The sequence below is a fragment of the Anomaloglossus baeobatrachus genome, chromosome 4, assembly GCF_048569485.1.
Source record: "Anomaloglossus baeobatrachus isolate aAnoBae1 chromosome 4, aAnoBae1.hap1, whole genome shotgun sequence".
In the NCBI taxonomy this organism is placed as follows: Eukaryota; Metazoa; Chordata; class Amphibia; order Anura; family Aromobatidae; genus Anomaloglossus; species Anomaloglossus baeobatrachus.
The window spans coordinates 332,241,043-332,262,382 of NC_134356.1; the positions used below are offsets into that span (position 1 = coordinate 332,241,043).

The following is a 21,340-nucleotide window of genomic DNA, read 5'->3' on the forward strand; positions in this document are numbered from 1 at the left end:
AGGCCTCCAACACACATCCGTTAAAAACACGCACGTGCCGCGAGACACGTATTTTCCCTGCGTGTTGCGTGTGGTAAGTACGTGTCTCGGGTACATGCGGTCCACATGTGTTCTCCGTGTGCTATCCGCGATAGCACACGGAGAAGCGGTAATTTGCATACTCACGTGGTCCGCGCTGCTGTCCAGGGTTCTGATCTTCGGCTCCAGCCCCGCTCACTCCCCGCTGACGCTGCTTCCAGCCGAGCGGAGGGGCGGAGATTAGCGCCCGTGACAGCACGCCCACCTCCTTTACACGCTCATAACGAGCGGTGGCCGGCAGGAACATTTTGCAGCGGAAGAATCTGCGGGGCTGGTGAAGGTGAGTATGTGTTTTTTTTATTTTTAAATTAATGACACGTGTTCTCCGGCGCGTGTCACACGGAACCGCATCCACACTACATCCGTGTGGTACGGGTGCGGGCCGTGTGACACCCGTGCTTCCGGAGAATACGTGGACATGTCAGCGTGAGAAAATCACGGACGCACGTAAGTACAAAACGGACACACGTTCCGTTCCAAAATACTTACGCGTGTCCAAACAATAATGAAAACATAGGTCAACGTGTCTCCGTGCCGCCGGTACGTGAAAAAACTGCCAAACACGTACCGGCGGCACAGATTAGGCCTAAAGGGAATTTGTCAATAGGAGTTCAAATCCCAAACCACTTATGAGCATGTAGCTCTTCCACATGCAAATGAGGGTGAAGAGTCTATATGTAGATCTGAAGCCTCTGTCACTCCAGCTCTATTCCTCACTCAGGAATGGCTTCTTTGTCTGATGTCACAGAGCATAGAGGCTATCAGTCAAGAAGTAATAATAGGCATTGGGTGGCAAATAGAGCTGGCATGACAGAGGCTTCAGATCTACCATATACTAGAGTCCTTCAGACTCATTTGCATATCAATTAAAAAACTCTTATTTCTCAGTAGTGGAGAACGGACTGGCCATGTAAACGTATTGCTGGATTTGTCTTTGAAACAGTTACATGCACTTATAAATAGTTTAGGACCTGAAATCCTACTGACAGATTTACTTTAACAGCTTAAGGACAGGACAATTTTTAGTTTTTTCCACCCCTTATTCTAAGAGCTATAACTTTTTTTAATTTTCCATCGTCGAAGCCATTTGAAGGCTTGTTTTTTGTGGGAAGAGTTGTACTTTTGAACTCTCATTCATTTTATCATATGATGTAATGGTAAGCGGGAAAAAAACGCTCTGTGGCAAAGAAGAGAATTTTGTTTACTTACCGTAAATTCCTTTTCTTCTAGCTCCTATTGGGAGACCCAGACAATTGGGTGTATAGCTTCTGCCTCCGGAGGCCACACAAAGTATTACACTTTAAAAAGTGTAACCCCTCCCCTCTGCCTATACACCCTCCCGTGCATCACGGGCCCATCAGTTTTGGTGCCAAAGCAGGAAGGAGGAAACTTATAAATTGGTCTAAGGTAAATTCAATCCGAAGGATGTTCGGAGAACTGAAACCATGAACCAAAAGAACAATTCAACATGAACAACATGTGTACACAAAAGAACAAACAGCCCGAAGGGAACAGGGGCGGGTGCTGGGTCTCCCAATAGGAGCTAGAAGAAAAGGAATTTACGGTAAGTAAACAAAATTCCCTTCTTCTTTGTCGCTCCATTGGGAGACCCAGACAATTGGGACGTCCAAAAGCAGTCCCTGGGTGGGTAAAAGAATACCTCGATAAAAAGAGCCAAAACAACGGCCCCCTCTTACAGGTGGGCAACCGCCGCCTGAAGGACTCGCCTACCTAGGCTGGCATCTGCCGAAGCATAGGCATGCACCTGATAGTGTTTTGTGAAAGTGTGCAGACTCGACCAGGTAGCCGCCTGACACACCTGCTGAGCCGTAGCCTGGTGCCGCAATGCCCAGGATGCACCCACGGCTCTGGTAGAATGGGCTTTCAGCCCTGAAGGAATCGGAAGCCCAGAAGAACGGTAGGCTTCAAAAATCGGTTCCTTGATCCACCGAGCCAAGGTTGACTTGGAAGCCTGCGACCCCTTACGCTGGCCAGCGACAAGGACAAAAAGCGCATCAGAACGGCGCAGTGGCGCCGTGCGAGACACGTAGATCCGGAGTGCTCTCACTAGATCTAACAAATGCAAATCCTTTTCACATTGGTGAATTGGATGAGGGCAAAATGAAGGTAAGGAGATATCCTGATTGAGATGAAAAGGGGACACCACCTTAGGGAGAAAGTCCGGGACCGGACGCAGAACTACCTTTTCCAGGACGCCACATGACAGCACGGTAGGAGTTGCTCCTTTGACCTTTACAGGGACAGGAAACGCAAGAGTTTAAAAGCCCCTCCCCATCCCCCTTTCCTCAGTGTTTTTCCTGTCCCTGTACAGGACGGACGCAAGTCTTACCGTCTGAGGTATGGGGTCCAGGCGGATCGGGGGGGCTTGCTCTCTCCTTCCTGCCGGTCAAGCAGCCCCTGGCCGACACTTCTGTTGCAGAGGTCCCTCAGCCGACCGGTGGAGCGAGATCTCCCGGTATCCATGCCGCTTCCCTCAGGTGAGGGCTCTCAGCAGACCGCTGTTGCTACCGGCCATGGGGCACTTCCGGGTCTGCGCAGGCCTTGCGTTCCAGCATGACTCGCACACTGACGCATGCGCCGTGCGGAGATCACCGCATTTCTGGGTTCGGAACTTGGCGGTAACCTGGGAGGCAGCAGGTGTTCCAGAACAGAGCACTGAAGGCGGGAATGGACCCTGACGTCGCAGAACCAGGTAATAAATCCGGGGTACCGGGGGACGGCTCTGTATTCTCTGTATTCCACCTGTCATGGAGGATGATCGGTCAGATGCTGGAGCCCCGGCAGAATCCCAGGGTCATGTGAGTGCAGGCGTACCTGGGTTAGGACCAGGGATGCTAGGGGTGGTCACTGATTCAGTCTCCCCCTTCATTTTTAGGAGTCTGCCACGCGCACCAGCACTATTCCTAGGAAAGCCCAGAGGAAAGTTGTCTGGACAAAAAAATGTGCAGTCTGCCATTTACAACTGTCAGAGTCCTGCACGAAACAGCTATGTGATCCTTGCATAGCAGACTTAGTCTCCAGTGAACAAACTTCCCTGCTGACAGACATGAGGGCTATGATACGAAGGTCTCCCCTTCCTTTTAGGATTCTTCCACAGACTATCCCTAAAAAAGTTCGAAGGAAGTCGGCCAGAATAAAAAAGGGTGCAGTCTGTCATTCACCTCTGTCAGAGTCCTGCACTAAAATTAGAAATTTGGCCTTGGAATGCTGCATGGTGAGGTTGCTGCCTCATGTTTTGCTGGAATCAGCAGACCTCATGTTTAAGTTCAGAATTACCTGTTGATAGACCCTTGTGTGGATCCTCCTGTTGTGGTTTAATAACACATTGATTCCACTATTATATCACCAGACCGGATTCTGCCTGATTTACTCCTTCTATAGGAGGGAAAATTGTGGATTTTAACACATTATCTTGCATTTGGAACTTGCCCTCCAGCTGCACCTCCAGATGAGTTAATTGGTTCAGGTGTGACTAATTTGGCATTTAGGATACCACTCATGCAGTAGGTGTATCCTGAAGTTCACAGGGGAATTACACTCTTAGGGGTAACTCTGATGGGGCCTCACAACTCTGGCCTCGCGCATCGGGGTTATGGCCTCGTGATGACTCTGGCTCACGCACTGCTCCGGCCTCCTGGCTCCAGCCTCGCGCCTCATGACTCCAGGCTCCGGCCTCGCGCCTCCTGGCTCGTACCTCACAACTTGGGGCTCCGGCGTCGCGCCTCACGGCTTTGGCCTCGGCCCACACGCCACACAGCTCTGACCACACGTTGGTTTGGCACCTTGGGTCTGTCAAGGTTTAACTGCTTGACGTCTCTGGTCTGTTTTTCAGCCTTGCCCTTCATGGCTTGGCTTCACTGGCTCTTGGCCTCTGGACTTGTGCCTTGGGCCTCTGGGCTTGTGCCTTGGGCCTCCGGGCTTGGGCCTTGTGCCTCTAGGCCTGTGCCTCTGGGTTTGTGGCTTGTGCCTCTGGACTTGTGCTTGTGCCTCTGGGCTTGTGGCTTGGGCCTCTAGGCTTGTGCCTCTGGCCTTGTGGCTTGTGCCTCTAGGCTTGTGCCTCTGGCCTTGTGCCTTGTGCCTCTAGGCTTGAGCTTCTGGGCTTGTGCCTTGTGTCTCTAGGCTTGTGCCTCTGGGCTTGTGCCTGTGTCTCTAGGCTTGTGCCTCTGGGCTTGTGCCTTGTGTCTCTAGGCTTGTGCCTCTGGGCTTGTGTCTTGTGTCTCTAGACTTGTGCCTCTGGGCTTCTGCCTTGTGTCTCTAGGCCTGTGCCTCTGGGCTTGTACCTTGTGTCTCTGGGCTTGTGCCTTGTGTCTCTGGGCTTGTGCCTCTGGGCTTGTACCTTGTGTCTCTAAGCTTGGGCATCTGGGTTATGCCTTGTGCCTCTGGGCTTGTGCCTTGTGTCTCTAAGCTTGTGCATCCGGGCTTATGCCTTGTGCCTCTGGGCTTGTGCCTTGTGCCTCTAGGCTTGTGCCTCTGGGCTTGTGCCTTGTGCCTCAGGGCTTGTGCCTTGTGCCTCTGGGCTTGTGCCTTGTGCCTCTGGGCTTGTGCCTTGTGCCTCTGGGCTTGTGCCTTGTGCCTCTGGGCTTGCGCCTTGTGCCTCTGGGCTTGTGCCTCCGGGCTTGCGCATTACGCCTCATGCTTCTGGCCTTGTGCATCTGGTATTGCGCCTTGTGCCTCTGGCCTTGCGCCTATGGCATTGCGCCTTGTGCCTCTGGCCTTGCACCTCTGGCATTGCGCCTTGTGCCTCTGGCCTTGCGCCTCTGGCATTGCACCTTGGGCCTCTGGCCTTGCGCCTCTGGCATTGCGCCTTGTGCCTCTGGCTTTGTGCCTCTGGCATTGCGCCTCTAGCCTTGCGCCTCTGGCATTGCGCCACTGGCCTTGCGCCTCTGGCATTGTGCCTTGCACCTCTGGCATTGTACCTTGCGCGTCGGGGCTTGCGCCTTGCACTTCATGTTTCCGGCCTTGCGTGTCTGGCATTGCGCCTTGTGCCTCTGGAATTATGCCTTGTACCTCTGACATTGTGCCTCTGGCATTGTGCCTTGTCTGGCCTTGCGCTTCTGCACCTTGGGCCTTGCGCCTCTGCACCTTGGGCCTTGCGCCTCTGCGCCTTGGGCCTTGCGCCTCTGCGCCTTGGGCCTTGCGCCTCTTCGCCTTGCGCTTCTGCGCCTTGGGCCTTGCGCTTCTGCGCCTTGGGCCTTATGCCTCTGCGCCTTTGGCCTTGCGACTCTGCGCCTTTGGGCCTTGCAGTGGCCTCGTCCCTTGCGCCTCGGGCTGCATACTTCGCATCTTGGGTCTCTAGCATCGGCTTTGGTTAGAGGGGCCTCACGCTTCTGGAACTGCACTTGGCTTAGTATGCTCGGCATCCATGTTTGAGTTGGCCTAGTATTTCTCCTTATTATGGCTTCAGAACTGGAATCTGAGTTCAGCTACGGTCCCTTTTAATCCGTAGTATTCAGTGGTGCTTGGTTGCTTAGCTCTGGTCTTTCATTTATAAATTATGGCTAAAGAGAAATGTTTATCGAGTTCGTCCTACGGTGGAAAGAACTGAATGCAGCCGCTCATGGTAATAGCCCCGTTTACTGTGACGGGTCCTTTGATGGCTTTTGGACTGGGTTTCTGGACCATTGTTCAACATACAGAATCTCGTACGTACCCTGTGAGGTTTTCCAACATCTTGTGGCAGGGAGCTCCATAGTCTCCCTCAGAGGCTCACTGCTCTCACGAAGGTAAAATCCAGGGTCTCACCACTGTCAAATGAACTATCACTCCTCTGGAAGATGTTCCCTGGTCACTATGGAAGACTGTGTGGTATGTTTACGCTCGTGTCCGATATAGTGGTAATTGCATGCTAATGGAGGATGGCAGTAGCATTTCTAGTTGGGTAGTCTGCCCAGGTGGTAATGGTTCTTTTCACCAGCTCAGGGCAACACTGGGCTCCTGTATTTGCAGCCAAGGGTATGGCAACCAATTCTTTAAATTCCAATATATATACTGTATACAGTATCTATGAGGTTGGCCACCTACATTCTGGGACGCTTTCATCACATCCGGATTCCATACCCCGCTGTCCTTGGCATCTGCATCTTGGGGACAATGCTTTCTTCACGTGGTCAGATGATGTACTTGGCTTGCTCATATCGGTAGCCGTGCCTTCCGGGCACCAACCCTTCATGTCTTGGGTTTCTGATGGTCCTTCTCATTCCTCGAGGTCCAGTAGTTCTGCATTGACATCTTGGGCTTCTGGAGCCAGAATGTAAACTCTGGTGGTACTGTGGGCTGGTCTATGACCAGGGGTAGTCGTTTGAACCGAGGAGAGCTGATGACAGTGCTGACCTGGTTTATTAAGCTCCGACAAGTTATTCTTGATCTAGCCGGTGGTCATTCTATCGGGCTGTGGTTCTTCATTCCTTGATAGGCTGTTAAGGACTTTAACATCTATTCTATAGTTGCGGTGTTCAGAAGGTTCATTTAACCCATTCGGGTATATCTCACTATATCTGGTCTCTGTAGTATAAGCTGTCTCCCTCATTTATTATCTTTCCCAACATGAAAAGCACCTTCCCTCTTTGGTCGTCGGACGAGCGATTCTGGCATTTTGGGGACTGCCCAGAGCTGGCGCGTAGATTCTGCCCTCTTGGTGCAATTTGCGGGCAAGAACCGAGGGAAGCCTGAGTCTAAAACACCTCTGTCTCGGTGGGTTACGTCCACTATTTCAGCTATTTGCCAGTCCGCGGGTCGGGACCTCTCAACTCGCATTAGGGCCCACTCCGCCAGGGCTCTGTCCACTTCTTGGGCGGAGAGGGCGGGGGGTTCCTTGGAACTGATTTGTCGTACGACAGCGTGGTTGGGTCCCCACACGTTTTGTGAGCATTATACACTGGGCCTTCTCAACGATCAGCACATGTTGTTCAGTAGAAGGGCTTTACAGGCTGTGGTCCCCCCCTCATAGGGATTACTTTGGCATTCTCCTACCGTGCTGTCATGTGGCGTCCTGGAAAATAGGAATTACTACTTACCGGTAATGATGTTTCCAGGAGCCAACATGACAGCACGCTTATTTCCCTCCCGTCTGATTATGTACCGTGTGTTGTACGTTCTGCATTACTAAAATGGTGTTATCTCCCATCCTGGTGTGGTACTTGAAAAATCACTGAGGAAAGGGGGATGGGGAGGGGCTTTTAAACTCTTGCGTTTCCTGTCCCTGTAAAGGTCAAAGGAGCAACTCCTACCGTGCTGTCATGTTGGCTCCTGGAAACATCATTACCGGTAAGTAGTAATTCCTATTATCCTGGTGAAATACCAGGAAAGGGGCTTTGCATGACAGCGCTGCAAGCTCTGACACTCTTCGGAGTGATGTAAACGCCACTAGAGATAACCCTGAGGATGCTAGGAGCCAGGACTCAATGGCCACACAGTCAGGTTGAGGGCCGCAGAATTCAGATGGAAAAATGGCCCTTGAGACAGCAAGTCTGGTCGGTCTGGGAGCGCCCACGGTTGACCCACCGTGAGGTGCCACAGGTCCGGGTACCACGACCTCCTCGGCCAGTCTGGAGCGACGAAGATGGCGCGGCGGCAGTCGGACCTGATCTTGCGCAACACTCTGGGCAGCATTGCCAGAGGAGGGAAGACATAAGGCAGTTGAAACTGTGACCAATCCTGAACTAAGGCGTCCGCCGCCAGAGCTCTGTGATCCTGAGACCGTGCCATGAATGCCGGGACTTTGTGGTTGTGCCGAGACGCCATGAGATCGACGTCCGGCGTTCCCCAGCGGCAACAGATCTCTTGAAACACGTCCGGGTGGAGAGACCATTCCCCCGCGTCCATGCCCTGGCGACTGAGAAAGTCTGCTTCCCAGTTGTCTACGCCCGGGATGTGAACCGCGGAGATGGTGGAGGCTGTGGCCTCCGCCCACAGCAGAATCCGCCGGACTTCTAAGAAGGCTTGACGACTGCGAGTGCCACCCTGGTGGTTGATGTACGCGACCGCCGTGGCGTTGTCCGACTGTACGCGGATCTGCCTGCCCTCCAGCCACCGATGGAACGCCTTTAGGGCTAGATACACTGCCCTTATCTCCAGAACATTGATCTGAAGGGAGGACTCTGTCGGAGTCCAGGTTCCCTGAGCCTTGTGGTGGAGAAAAACCGCTCCCCATCCTGACAGGCTCGCGTCCGTCGTGACCACAGCCCAGGATGGGGGCAGGAAGGATTTTCCTTTCGACAGAGAAGTGGGGAGAAGCCACCACTGAAGAGCGATCTTGGCTGCCAGAGAAAGAGAGACGTTCCTGTCCAAGGACGTCGACCTCTTGTCCCATTTGCGGAGAATGTCCCATTGGAGTGGACGCAGATGAAATTGCGCAAAGGGAACTGCCTCCATTGCTGCCACCATCTTCCCCAGGAAGTGCATGAGGCGCCTCAAGGGGTGCGACTGGGCCCGAAGAAGGGATTGCACCCCTGTTTGCAGCGACCGCTGTTTGTCCAGCGGTAGCTTGACTATCGCTGAGATAGTATGAAACTCCATCCCGAGGTACGTCAGTGACTGGGTCGGAGTCAATTTTGACTTTGGAAAATTGATGATCCACCCGAACCTCTGGAGAGTCTCCAGAGCAACGGTCAGACTGTGTTGACAAGCCGCCCGGGAGGGTGCCTTGACTAGGAGATCGTCTAGGTAAGGGATCACCGAGTGGCCCTGAGAGTGTAGGACTGCCACAACGGATGCCATGACCTTGGTGAAGACCCGTGGGGCTGTCGCCAGGCCGAAAGGCAGTGCCACAAACTGAAGGTGTTCGTCCCCAATGGCGAAACGCAGGAAGCGTTGATGCTCTGGAGCGATCGGCCCATGGAGATAGGCATCTTTGATGTCGATTGATGCCAGGAAGTCTCCTTGGGACATCGAAGCGATGACAGAGCGGAGGGATTCCATGCGAAACTGCCTGGTTCTCACATGTCTGTTGAGCAATTTGAGGTCCAAAACGGGACGGAATGAGCTGTCCTTTTTTGGCACCACGAACAGGTTGGAGTAAAAACCTCGACCGCGTTCCTGAAGGGGAACGGGGATCACCACTCCTTCTGTCTTCAGAGTGTCCACCGCCTGAAAAAGCGCAACGGTTCGCTCGGGGGGGCGGAGATGTTCTGAAAAAACGAGTCGGAGGACGAGAGCTGAACTCTATCCTGTAACCGTGAGATAGAATGTCTCTCACCCATCGGTCTTGGACATGTGGCCACCAGGCGTCGCAAAAGCGGGAGAGCCTGCCACCGACCGAGGATGCGGTTTGGGGAGGCCGAAAGTCATGAGGAGGCCGCCTTGGAGACGGTGCCTCCCGCGGTCTTTGGAGGACGTGACTTAGACCGCCATGCAGAAGAGTTTCTCTGGCTCTTCTGTGGCCTGTTAGACGAGGAGGATTGGGATCTGGCTGAGGGCCGAAAGGACCGAAACTTCGCTTGAACTTTCCGTTGCTGAGGTCTGTTTGGTTTGGGCTGGGGTAAGGACGAGTCCTTTCCCTTGGATTGCTTAATAATTTCATCCAATCGCTCGCCAAACAGTCGGTCGCCAGAAAAAGGCAAACCGGTCAAGAACTTTTTGGAAGCAGAGTCTGCCTTCCATTCGCGTAGCCACATGGCCCTGCGGACTGCCACCGAATTGGCGGATGCTACCCCTGTACGGCTAGCCGAGTCCAGGACAGCATTCATGGCGTAGGATGCAAATACTGACGCCTGAGAAGTCAAAGATGCTACTTGTGGCGCAGCGGTACGGGTGACCGCATTAATCTCAGACAGACAAGCTGAGATAGCCTGGAGTGCCCACACGGCTGCAAAGGCTGGGGCAAAAGACGCGCCTATGGCTTCATAGATGGATTTCAGTAGGAGCTCTATCTGCCTGTCCGTGGCATCCTTGAGCGATGCACCGTCAGCCACTGCTACTACGGATCTAGCCGCCAGTCTAGAGACTGGAGGATCCACCTTGGGACATTGAGCCCAACCCTTAACTACGTCAGAGGGGAAGGGGTAACGTGTGTCATTAAGGCGTTTAGTAAAGCGCTTGTCCGGGAAAGCCCTGTGCTTCTGGACAGCATCTCTAAAGTTAGAGTGATCGAAGAAAGCACTCAGAGTACGTTTAGGAAACCTAAACTGGTGTTTCTCCTGTTGTGAAGCCGAATCCTCTACCGGCGGAGTTGGGGGAGAAAGATCTAGTACCTGGTTGATGGACGCTATAAGGTCATTTACTATGGCGTCCCCTTCAGGTGTATCAAGATTGAGAGCAACGTCAGGGTCAGAGTCCTGGGCTGCGACCTCCGCCTCATCCTCTAGAGAGTCCTCAAGCTGAGACCCCGAACAGCGTGATGAAGTCGGGGAAGATTCTAAGCGAGCCCGCTTAGCTGGTCTGGGACTGCGGTCCGTTCCGGAGTCCTCCACGTAATAACTAGAGGCCACACCAGGAGCACGCTTCGGCGCAGACCGAGAGGGGCCTGGGGGTGATCCCGCAGTGCCCGGGGCCTGTGTAAATGCCGGTCTGGACTGCAAAGCTTCTAGTATCTTAGCAGACCATTTATCCATAGACTGAGTCATGGATTGTGAAAGTGACTCAGAGAGTTTGTCAGCTAAAACAGCAAACTCTGTCCCTGCCATCTGTACAGGAGGAGCCGGCGGTTCTACCTGGGCCGAGGGACCCCCCAGTGCCTCAGGCTCCGGCTGAGCGAGTGCCCCAGGGCCCGAGCATAGCTCACAGTGAGGGTAGGTGGAACCTGCAGGTAGCATAGCCGCACAAGAGGTACAGGTAGCAAAATAACCCTGTGTCTTGGCACCCTTGCTCCTTGTGAACGACATGCTGTTGTCTCCCAGGAGCGTGATCACTGAGGGTATATAGCCACAAGCTAACAGTACATCCGAACCGAGAAAATGTATACAAATATAATGTATATATATATATATATATATATATATATATATATATATATATATATATATACAGTTCAGCACCCTAGGGGGACCAGCACCGGGTAACCGGTGTGGCTTACCGACCGCTCAAGCGGTGTGTGGCCACCAGATTCCCTGCCTCGGGTCTCCCAGAGCTGCTGCCAGAAGTCCTCCACCGGCAGAATGTGTTAAAACATGGCTGTCGGCGTTCACAGGGGAGGAGGGAGCCGTGGGCGTTACTACAAAAGTGCGGGAATCTGGTGCCCCAGAGTGATTAGTGAGGGGGGAGGAGGACAGCTAAGTGTGCTCCAGCCCTCACTGTCGGCGTCAGACCGACCGTCCCGCCCTTACCCCTGACTGGCAGGCCCAGGGGCGGGAGTTTAATGCACTAGGCCGCAAAAGCCGGGGACTAAAGTGAAAACCGCGGCCGGCAAGCAGGCACGGTCGGCGCGGTAGTCCCAGTCTAAAAACAACACCGCAGTCGCTGCAGCGTCTGAGGCCAAGGTGCTCCATGCACCGTCCCAAAGGGGACACAGAGTACCTGTAGATGCAGGGTCCTTCCCTGACGATACTCAGTCTCCTGTCCAGCAGATTCCCCCAGGGGCTGCGGAGGGAGCCCGGTCCCAGTGCCTGGATGACCGGTTAGGATCCCACTTCACCCAGAGCCCCTAAGGGATGGGGAAGGAAAACGGCATGTGGCTCCTGCCTTTGTACCCGCAATGGGTACCTCAACCTTAACAGCACCGCCGACTCAGTGGGGTGAGAAGGGAGCATGCCGGGGGCCCTGTTAGGGGCCCTCTTTTCTTCCATCCGACATAATCAGCAGCTGCTGCTGACTAAAATGTGGAGCATTGTGTGAATGTGTGCCTCCTTCAACACAAAGCATAAAACAGATGGGCCCGTGATGCACGGGAGGGTGTATAGGCAGAGGGGAGGGGTTACACTTTTTAAAGTGTAATACTTTGTGTGGCCTCCGGAGGCAGAAGCTATACACCCAATTGTCTGGGTCTCCCAATGGAGCGACAAAGAAATAGCAATTGTTTTTTTTATTTACAGCGTTAATTTTACCACAAAACTGACCGGGCAGTATGATTTTCCAGGTCTGTATGATTACGTAGCTACCAAACATGTATAGCTTTTGCTTCATTTCAGTAGTGAATAAAAATTCATAAATTGAAAAAAAAAAAAAAAAAATCTTGCCTGTGTCATGACAACGTTTTCCACTCTTTTTTCGGCGGCTTGATGAAAAAGTCTAAAATGTTATTAATTTTATTTTAATGGTGTTCATTGAAGGGGTTAACTATAACAAATTACTAGGTTGGGCCATTTCGGAAGAGTTAGTACCAAATATGTGTATGTGTACTTTTTTATTTTTTTCCAGCATTCCAGCATTTTCATTTTTCAGCATGACACTGACAGAACACCTGTTAGACCATGCCAAGAGCATGATTTAGCAGGCCACCATAGCCAAGTAACCCGGAGGTAGTCATTTGACTGAAGGTTGCCATGGCAATGATCGGGATCACGTTCAGGGGGGTCCCGATTAAGTGGGAGAGGGAGCCCCTTTATTGATCCCAGCATTTAGGGGGTTAAATAGCCAGGGGCGGTGTGGGCACCATCCCTGGTTTCAGCTATCATGCGTGCACAGCTCCTGATCCTCCACGATCGCCAGGACGTACCGGTATTTGTGGTAATGTACGTATTGGTGGGAACGCACCGCAATATAGGACATACCGTCCAATGTTGGGAAGGGTTACAGGGAACCTGACAGCGGATACATGCTGCCCGAACCACAGGCAGCATGCAGAAGACGCCTGTTGTATGATTTCAGCCATATGACACTGTAAGGCATTTCAGAGAAAACTGCTAGGACCAAGCAGCACAGTTGACTAGTCAAAAAGGCTGGTCCCTGGCAACTTCTCAGCCACTCCCCTTCAGTGATATTTGTTTAGGGAATGGTATTTCCAACTAGTCTCACATGCGGCTCATTTCCTGCTGGCTTTTAAAGTATGTTTTTCTCTGAAACGCTGCAGTAGTTAAGAGTCAAACATACGTGCCTGAAATTATGCAGCATGTATCAACTGACCGGTTCCCTTTAATTTTAATAAGACACAAATCAGCAAAAAAACAAGGTAAGGAAATTAAAGAAGTTTTCTCAAAAATACATTTACCACTTATCAAAAGGTAGATGATAAATTTATGAAAAAAGTGAGTCCACCTACTGAAACCCTAAATCCCAAAAATGGTGGAGCCAAAGCTTAGACAGAGAGCTGTTCTGTCAGTTCCATTGAAGTAAATGGCACACTGGTCTTGCATGTGCACTGTTAAATTGTAATTAACATGTCTTCTTCATCACATAGTAAAAACCTTACAAATAAACATCCAAAAAAACAAATGGAATTATTTTTAATTTTCCTAGTCAACACTACAGTATAGTTCTACTGATATAGACATGTCTCTTACCTCATGTGCAGGGCATTACAGTGGCTAAGGTATCCATGGTTATGACCATGAGCAACTAACTGTCCCTATGGGAGTAGTTGTAACCATGGATACCTAAGCTGCAATGTCCTGCACGTGAGGTAAGTGAGATAACTAATCAGTAGAACTTTACCACATTTCTAATTGGAGATATTTGCCAATACTATAATTACTACTACAAGTACTACATATTGGGATAGGATCCTGGAGATAGGAATAACTCTTTAAAGGCGTTACCCCCTTTCAGATAATTTTCGGCTCCAGCTGCAATTTGTGTAAAATATCTTCACCATTTTCACCGATGAGTCTCCACTGCTGCTCTAGGTGCCTAGCGTTAGCTGTGAGAATGATGTCACATCGACAGCCAATCAGTGAGCTTGGCAGCTCTAAAAGGGGGTGTTCGGTCTACACTAGTAGAAAAAGCCCACCAATTGTCTGCCGCACCGATGTGACGTCAGCGCCGCAGCCACAAGCACTTGATGGCTGTCAGAAGAAAAAAAAATAAAGTGATGACTCTTGAATGAAGGACATTGAGATTAAAAGCAAAATACTGAAAAATGGCCACAGCAGGAAAGCGATAACTGTCAATGTGCAGTGCTATTACCATTACTGGCAATGCAGTTCCTAATAATGGCCCTATGTCAAGGTTCTCTCAAACACAAATAAAATGGACATTGTGTACTGGATTCCAGTGAAATGTAACTACAATAATAAAACAATGATATCCATACCTTCATTGGATTCTTCGGAGATACACTGCATATGGGTCTGAACAGAGGGTGGCACAGAATCACTGGCAGACTGCTTTCTGGGGCTCTCAGAGGCTGACTAATTAATGAAAATAGCCGTACAATAGGAAATAAATAAGTGCATACAGTTTATACAGGTTATCATAGAGTAAAATTTGATTATTAGTTAGGAAATTACAGAAATGGAGATCTAAATAGTCTAATGGCATATAATTTATGTTTGGGAATTTTAGTTTTCATTTTCCTTTTTTTCTATACATATTTTTATCTTGAGGTGTGTTGCTATGTATCTGTATTTACACATCCACATTCTCGATCACTTGCTTTTCAAATCTAATTTATTCAGAAAGTTAAGAAATATATAGGCTAAGCATGGTTCACTGTACAGTCTGCTCACAGGGGTTCTTCCCTTTTGTTCTTACATCCAGTATTACTTGTACGCAAGACGCCCCTCAAGAAGAAGCATAACCAAAACGCGCGTCAGGGGACACTCCACAGGTTTGAGCAGGTCCTTTTCTTGGTATGTGCATTATGATGGAGTATTTTGTATCATTCGTCTATAGAATATGTGTGCATGCCTATACTGAGTTCCAGGTCTGTCAGTTTAACAATACATAATATCCTTTAAAGGGACCTATGAATTCACTCATATGGATTTACTGTGGATATTTGTGTTCTTACTTATATTACTTTAACAATATCAGCAAGATTCCAGGTCAGCTTTAATTATTGATTGAGTCTAGTTTATGCTTATTAAGATTTTTATAGAAGCGCAGCCACTTTCTCACAGAAATTTGAATACTATCCCTTTTCCATCAATTTTTTGCATGATCATTTTTTGGCTGAGATATTTGATATATCTGTTTACTAAACACAGAGGCACGTTTCTGTAATAAATGATAGTTTTTTTAAATAATTGTGACTAGTATTTTTTAAAATTCCAGCTAATTTAGTACCAATTTATTACATTAAAAAATGATTATTTGGAGTATACATACATTTTGTACCTGCTTACCCATTGCTGCATTAAACTGTAAATACCAAACTTTTTTTGTGTCATGTTTTAGGTATCATTCTAATCCAATATAGTCCTTATCATAATTCCAACCCTACCTCTGAGTCCCAGGGTGATTCATCATCTTCAAAGCCTAGTTCTGTCATTAACGCAACTGGAGATATACAAATATAGATCAGTATTAGGTTTAATTCTCCACAATGTAAATGTTTATAAATCGGATTCCTAACATTACTGCTAATTAATGAATTCTAATTGTCAACCTCTACCCCACTAATCCACCAGCAAACTGTAAAGAGATTCCACTATCAGTATAAAATATATACAGGAAAAACAGAGAGGTATGAAAGAAAATTGCATACAATTTACACAACTGGTTCACCTGATCACGCTCTTGTAGTGAAGCTCTCCAGAGGACAGAAGTAAGGGAAGCCATCATCAGAAAATTACCTTTTCTTTAAATCAAGATTTTGGGTTACATTTAATTTTCTTTTTATTGTGTTTTTATTGAAATGAAATAAAAAAAAAAATATTTAAACATGAAGCCATTTTCTGATTATGGCTTTCCTTCAATTCTAAAAAGATATTGGACACTGGCTTTTATTGCTATATTACAATCTTTATATACAGTAAATACAAATTAGTAATACAGTGGAACCTCGGTTTATGAGTAACTTGGTGTGTGAGTATTTCACTATACGAGCAAAGCTTGCTGCAAATTTGTAACTCAGTTTACGAGAAAGCTTTGCTGTACGAGCAAATACTCACCATACACACTTCCGGTTCCGTACATCCACCGCGCTCTGACCCGCTCTTGCAGTCCGCACAAACACGCACAAACACACAAAAAACAAACACACATTATGCTCACCTTACCTTCCGTTCCGTCGCTGGCCTCCTGGTTCTTGTAGTTCACCGTACAGGATGTGTATCGGGTAACCATTGCAACGATGGAGGAACTTCCGCTGTCAACCACTTCTCAAAGGCAGCGCGCTGACCAATCAGAGGCAAGCGGCTCCTGCCTTTGATGTCAGCGCTCTGGCAGCAGAAGCTCTGGCATCAGTCGCGATGGTTACCCGATACACATCCTGTACCGGCGAACTACAAGAACCGGGAGGCCAGCGATGGAACGGAAAGTAAGGTGAGCATAATATGTGTGTGTGCGTGCGTGTTTGTGCGTGGTTGTGCATGTGTGGAATGGCACAATAGATGGACCAGGATGGGACATTGAACAAGTTGTGGAACGAATTGTCTGAGCTTGCATTATTTCCTATGGGAAATTTTGCTTTGCTAGACGAGTAACTTGGTTTACAAGCTCACTACCAGAACGGATTGTTCTCGTAAACCAAGGTTCCACTGTATTGCAATTTTCCCACTGGCCCATTGAAGATTTTTTCAGCAGGCTCTCTATCATCAGAGGCCGGATTACAATAACAGGTAACACAGCTGATAACACAAAATCCATCACTCACAAATGGTGATGTTGCAGTTGATCCTACTCACTTTCCCTCCATAATGACCTTTGCAAAGGCTTATTGGTCACTACAAAAAGGTAGAGTTGGAGTCTGACCATGTACATTTGTTATTTCCTGAAACAAAAGGAAGTTAAAGGGAACCTGTCAGGTGCAATATGCACCCAGAACCACAAGTAATTCTGGGTGCATGTTGCTAATCCCTGCCTAAGGGACCCTGTATCTAGTAGCATAGATAAAGAGATCTTTAGAAAAAGTATTTCTAAAGATCCCATTTGATATGCTAATGAGGCCAGCGATTAGTCGCAAAGGTGTTACTTCCCTTGGCTAGTCGGCCCCTTTAGCATATAAACACGCCTCTGTGGGCATACTAACATGCTAATGAATTGCTCATTGTCAGTTGCATTAGTCGATCTCACCTCTCTCTGCTACCACCACACCAGACACTGGATTTCGGCTCAGTGCGCATGACCGGAAGTCCAGGGACGTTCTGATTGTGCGCACTGAGCAGAAAACCAGCTGTGGCAGCAGAGGTGAGCCCAACCATGCCGCTGACGCTGTACATTCATTAGCCTGTTAGCATGCGCACAGGAATGTACTTACATGCTAAGGGGGGCAGACTGGCCAAGGAAACTATCGTCCTTGCGACTAGTAGCTGGCCTCATTAGCATATTATAAAGAATCTTTGGAAATACTTTTTTTAATATTTAAATTTTAATGTAAAAAAGTAGCAAAAGGTCTATGTGAAAACGACAAGATTCTTATTTTTAAAGTTTTGATGAGACTTTTTTTTTTCTTAACAAAGCATTTAAAAAACACAAAAACCTGATTTAATCCATCGATCATTTTCTGAAGATAGGTTCCCTATAACAGTGAGCAACTTATGTGGCTGCAGACGGCGCAAATCTATGCTTGATATATTTGCTGTTTTCCTGCTTGTGTTCCCATATACCTGGTCAATTTAACTGTTTCCTCTACATCACAGTGTAAACCAATTCGAATTTTTTTTTTCCCAAGAAAAAAAGGCTGTTAACCATTTTTGCATCAATATCTAAAAAAAAAATCCAAGAAAAATCCAGCAATCTCAAACGATAAAAAATTCCAAAACTTTATTTCACATTTCAAAATTCCATGGTTAGGACTCCATTAAAAGGGAAACAGATGACGTGTTTCGGATCCAACAGATCCTTACTCATATCAAAGATTATTAAGATTATTTTTTTGTTATTTTGACCATTTCTCACTTTCAGAAAGTAAATACAAAATGTATTGCTTGGAACATTTTACTCAAAATTATACCTATAAAAAGAGAAAAATTTGAAGTAGTCCCTTAATTTTTGCCAGAGCTGTGTGGCTGTGTGTGTGTGTGTGTGTGTGTGTGTGTGTGTGTGTGTGTGTGTGTGTATACACATATATATACACATGCACACATACATATATATATATATATAATAAATGTGCACGAAAATCGTAACTACAGTAAGGATAGCAGAAGATGCAATCAGCCTATTCAGTGGCAAGAAAACCAAAAACTTCCAAATGTCTCAAATCAGGATCAAAGTTCATGAGCTATATATAAAGCAATCAAGCAGGGCTGGTTTTTATTCCCATTGTTTTTGGTTTGTTGCACACTACATCTGATCACGCTGTTGTGACCTCAGTGTGAGCCGTTCAAACGCTGCAAGCGGTGTACAATCTGATCACAGTACACGTATACCAACCTTTTCTGCCACTAGCTTGGACCTTTTCTGGCTCAGCAATATCTGATTGTTTAGTGCTTTCATCCAACTCATCGCCAGAAAAAGACTCCTCCTGAAAAAGAGAAGAGCGGTTGATAATTAAAGTCCTCCAAGCTGAACAAGTGCATGTCAGATGAAAAATAGTATAAATAAGGAATATTATCTCATATTGTTAATAAAACCTATACATTCTTGGAAAGAAAAAAGTGATACTAGAGTAGAAAATATAGCAGGCATACTAGGGAAAAATCTCATCTACAATCTACTAAAAAGGAAAGCACACGCTAATTCCTAGATGGGCATAGAGGTCTACTCACATGGTTAGCCAATACTCTAATGTGTTTGTCATCGACACCTGCTGTGTTGGTAACGTTAATATTGGAATCTAAGGGTTCAACTTCTTCACAGGCATTTTGAGACCAGCTATTTTCTGTGTGGCCATTTTCCTTGTTCGTCATATGGTCTACAGCAACGCATGGTTGGATAGCTTTGCTTGTTTTCTTGCTCCATTCTTCCATTTTATTGGTAAAAGTAACCTGTTTATCGGTTTGGACATTTGATTTAAAGCAGCTTTTTAACAGGGTCACTTCATTTTCTTTTGGGGGAGTTTCACTTTCATCAACATCTTCAAGTAACCCAACTATTAGTGACACTGGAACGTCATTAGTATCTGGACAGACTTGAGGATCTTTAGTATGCGGATTAGAATCTTTTGTGTAGTCGTTATTACCAATGGAAAGCATATTATTAGAAGAACTTCGATGCTTATCTTCCACGCCTGCATTATCTGACTCATCTTCTGACTTATTTTCTACATGATCTGACTCATTATTGCCAATTCCAGAAGTGCTTTCAACACCTTCTGGAACATAAGTTTCATTTTCCCCATGTGTTATACAGATTTTATGTTTTTCACCAACACTTTTATCATCTTTTTCTAAACTATCTTCATGACTTTCAGATACGTCCCCATCTTTACCATCGTCTTTATCTTGCTCTTCCTCATCATCTTCACAGTCTTCTTCTGCTCCCTCAGAGTCTTTAGATTCATCTTCATCCTCTTCACCTTGTTCATCATCTTCACACTCTTCTTCTTCATCATCATCATTCTGCATCTCTTCATCCTCACACTGTTCATCCACTTTTTGGTTCTCCTCATTCTCATTTTGTTCTTCAGCACAGTCATTTTTGCCCTTGGAGTCGGACTTTTTCCTGCCTTGACTCTGTGATTTGCCTTTCACTTACGATTTTCAAACATCCAAGGGGAAGCAGGAAGAATAAAATGAAATTAAAGAAATTAATAAAAGCAGTAAATGAGTAGTTGATAAACATTTTACCTTATTTACGCCAAGGAGGGAGGTAGTAGCCAGCTGGGAAGGTTTTGCAAGAGAGCCAGGATTAATGCACATAGGAAGGAAGTGGGTCTGGGGGAAAGACTTAGGAGGGGACTGAATGTTTGCTCCTTCATCTTCACTATTATGAACAGAGTCTTCTTCACTATCTGATTTACTCTCCAGAGTAAAGCCCGCAGGCTGTACTGAAGTAAAACTACCCTTTTCAATAACTATATCAAAAGAAACAAACACAAGTCAGTTATGAACTACACACAAGACACAAGACGTCCAATCACTTCATGGCCCAAATGATTTGCCATTAACTTACTGTTCTTCTTTGTATGCAGGAGTTGTGTCAAGCTTGGTTTGGAAACCTTCTGCAAAAAAACAAAAACATAAGAGAAATTGGATTAAATATCTCAAATGTATGAAAATACAGTGCAAGACTCATACTGAAATAAAAAAAATAATATTTTGGCGATAGCTATGACATGCTGCTTCATCACCCTCTTTGAATATAGTTCACCCAATACATCAGCCATCTACAACCCAACCTCCACCAAGTCTAGAGACCAACATTTTTTTAAACAACTATTCTACTCAAGAGTCTGGCAGACCCAGACCTTGGGTGTTTAGCTTCTGCCTCCGGAGGACACACAAAGTACTACACTTAAAAGTGTAGCTCCTCCCTCTGAGCTTATACACCCCCTGGTGAGCCAGTCCCAGCCAGTTTAGTGCAAAAGCTGAAGGAGAATAGCCACCCACAAGTAGAACAGAGCAAGAGCCGGAACAACCGGAAACTCTGTCCACGACAACAGCCGGTGAAAACACGCGGAACAAGGAAATTGCCAACAGGCAACAGGGAGGCTGCTGGGTCTCCCAAGACGGAACTATAAGAAAAATAATTTACGGTAAGTAAACAAAATTCTCTTTTTCTTTATCGTTCCTTTGGGAGACCCAGACCTTGGGACGGTCCAAAGCAGTCCCTGGGTGGGAAATAAACAGAAAAACTAAGAAGTAGGCAGAACCTAACTTCACAAATGGGCGACCGCCGCCTGAAGGATGCGTCTGCCCAAGCTCGCATCTGCTGAAGCATGAGCATGCACTTGGTAGTGCTTCGAGAAGGTATGCAGGCTAGTCCAAGTAGCAGCCTGACAGACTTGTTGAGCCGTAGCCTGGTGCCTAAAAGCCCAAGAGGCACCGACAGCTCTGGTCGAGTGAGCTTTGAGGCGCCTGCGTACTCTGGTAGGCGTCCGAAATGGTCGATCTAATCCAACGGGCTAAGGTTGGCTTAGAAGCAGGGAGGCCCTTGCACCGACCTGTGGTTAGCACAAAAAGAGAGGTGCACCGCCTCAGCGCAGCGGTGCGACACACATAGATCCAGAGAGCACGCACCAGATCTAGAGTATGTAGAGCTTTTTCAAAGCGATGAACAGGGGCTGGACAGAAGGAAGGTAAGGTAATGTCCTGGTTAAGGTGGAAGGGAGAGACCACCTTAGGAAAAAAGTCCGGAGTCGGACGGAGAACCACCTTGTCTTGATGAA

The 21,340-nt window shown here is 47.6% G+C and overlaps 1 protein-coding gene across 7 annotated transcripts in view; it reads right to left on the reverse strand.

Annotated features, from left to right (window-relative positions):
• Positions 1-21,340, reverse strand: part of ANKRD26 (ankyrin repeat domain containing 26) — a 230,837-nt gene that overhangs the window by 145,874 nt on the left and 63,623 nt on the right. For all 7 annotated transcript variants that reach the window (XM_075345040.1, XM_075345039.1, XM_075345038.1 and 4 more), the window contains exons 9-13: positions 20,125-20,173; positions 19,800-20,026; positions 18,445-18,535; positions 15,350-15,405; positions 14,219-14,315 (exon numbers count right to left, since the gene is read on the reverse strand). In XM_075345040.1, the coding sequence (XP_075201155.1) occupies positions 14,219-14,315; positions 15,350-15,405; positions 18,445-18,535; positions 19,800-20,026; positions 20,125-20,173 (520 nt within the window). The remainder of the gene's footprint in view (positions 1-14,218; positions 14,316-15,349; positions 15,406-18,444; positions 18,536-19,799; positions 20,027-20,124; positions 20,174-21,340) is intronic.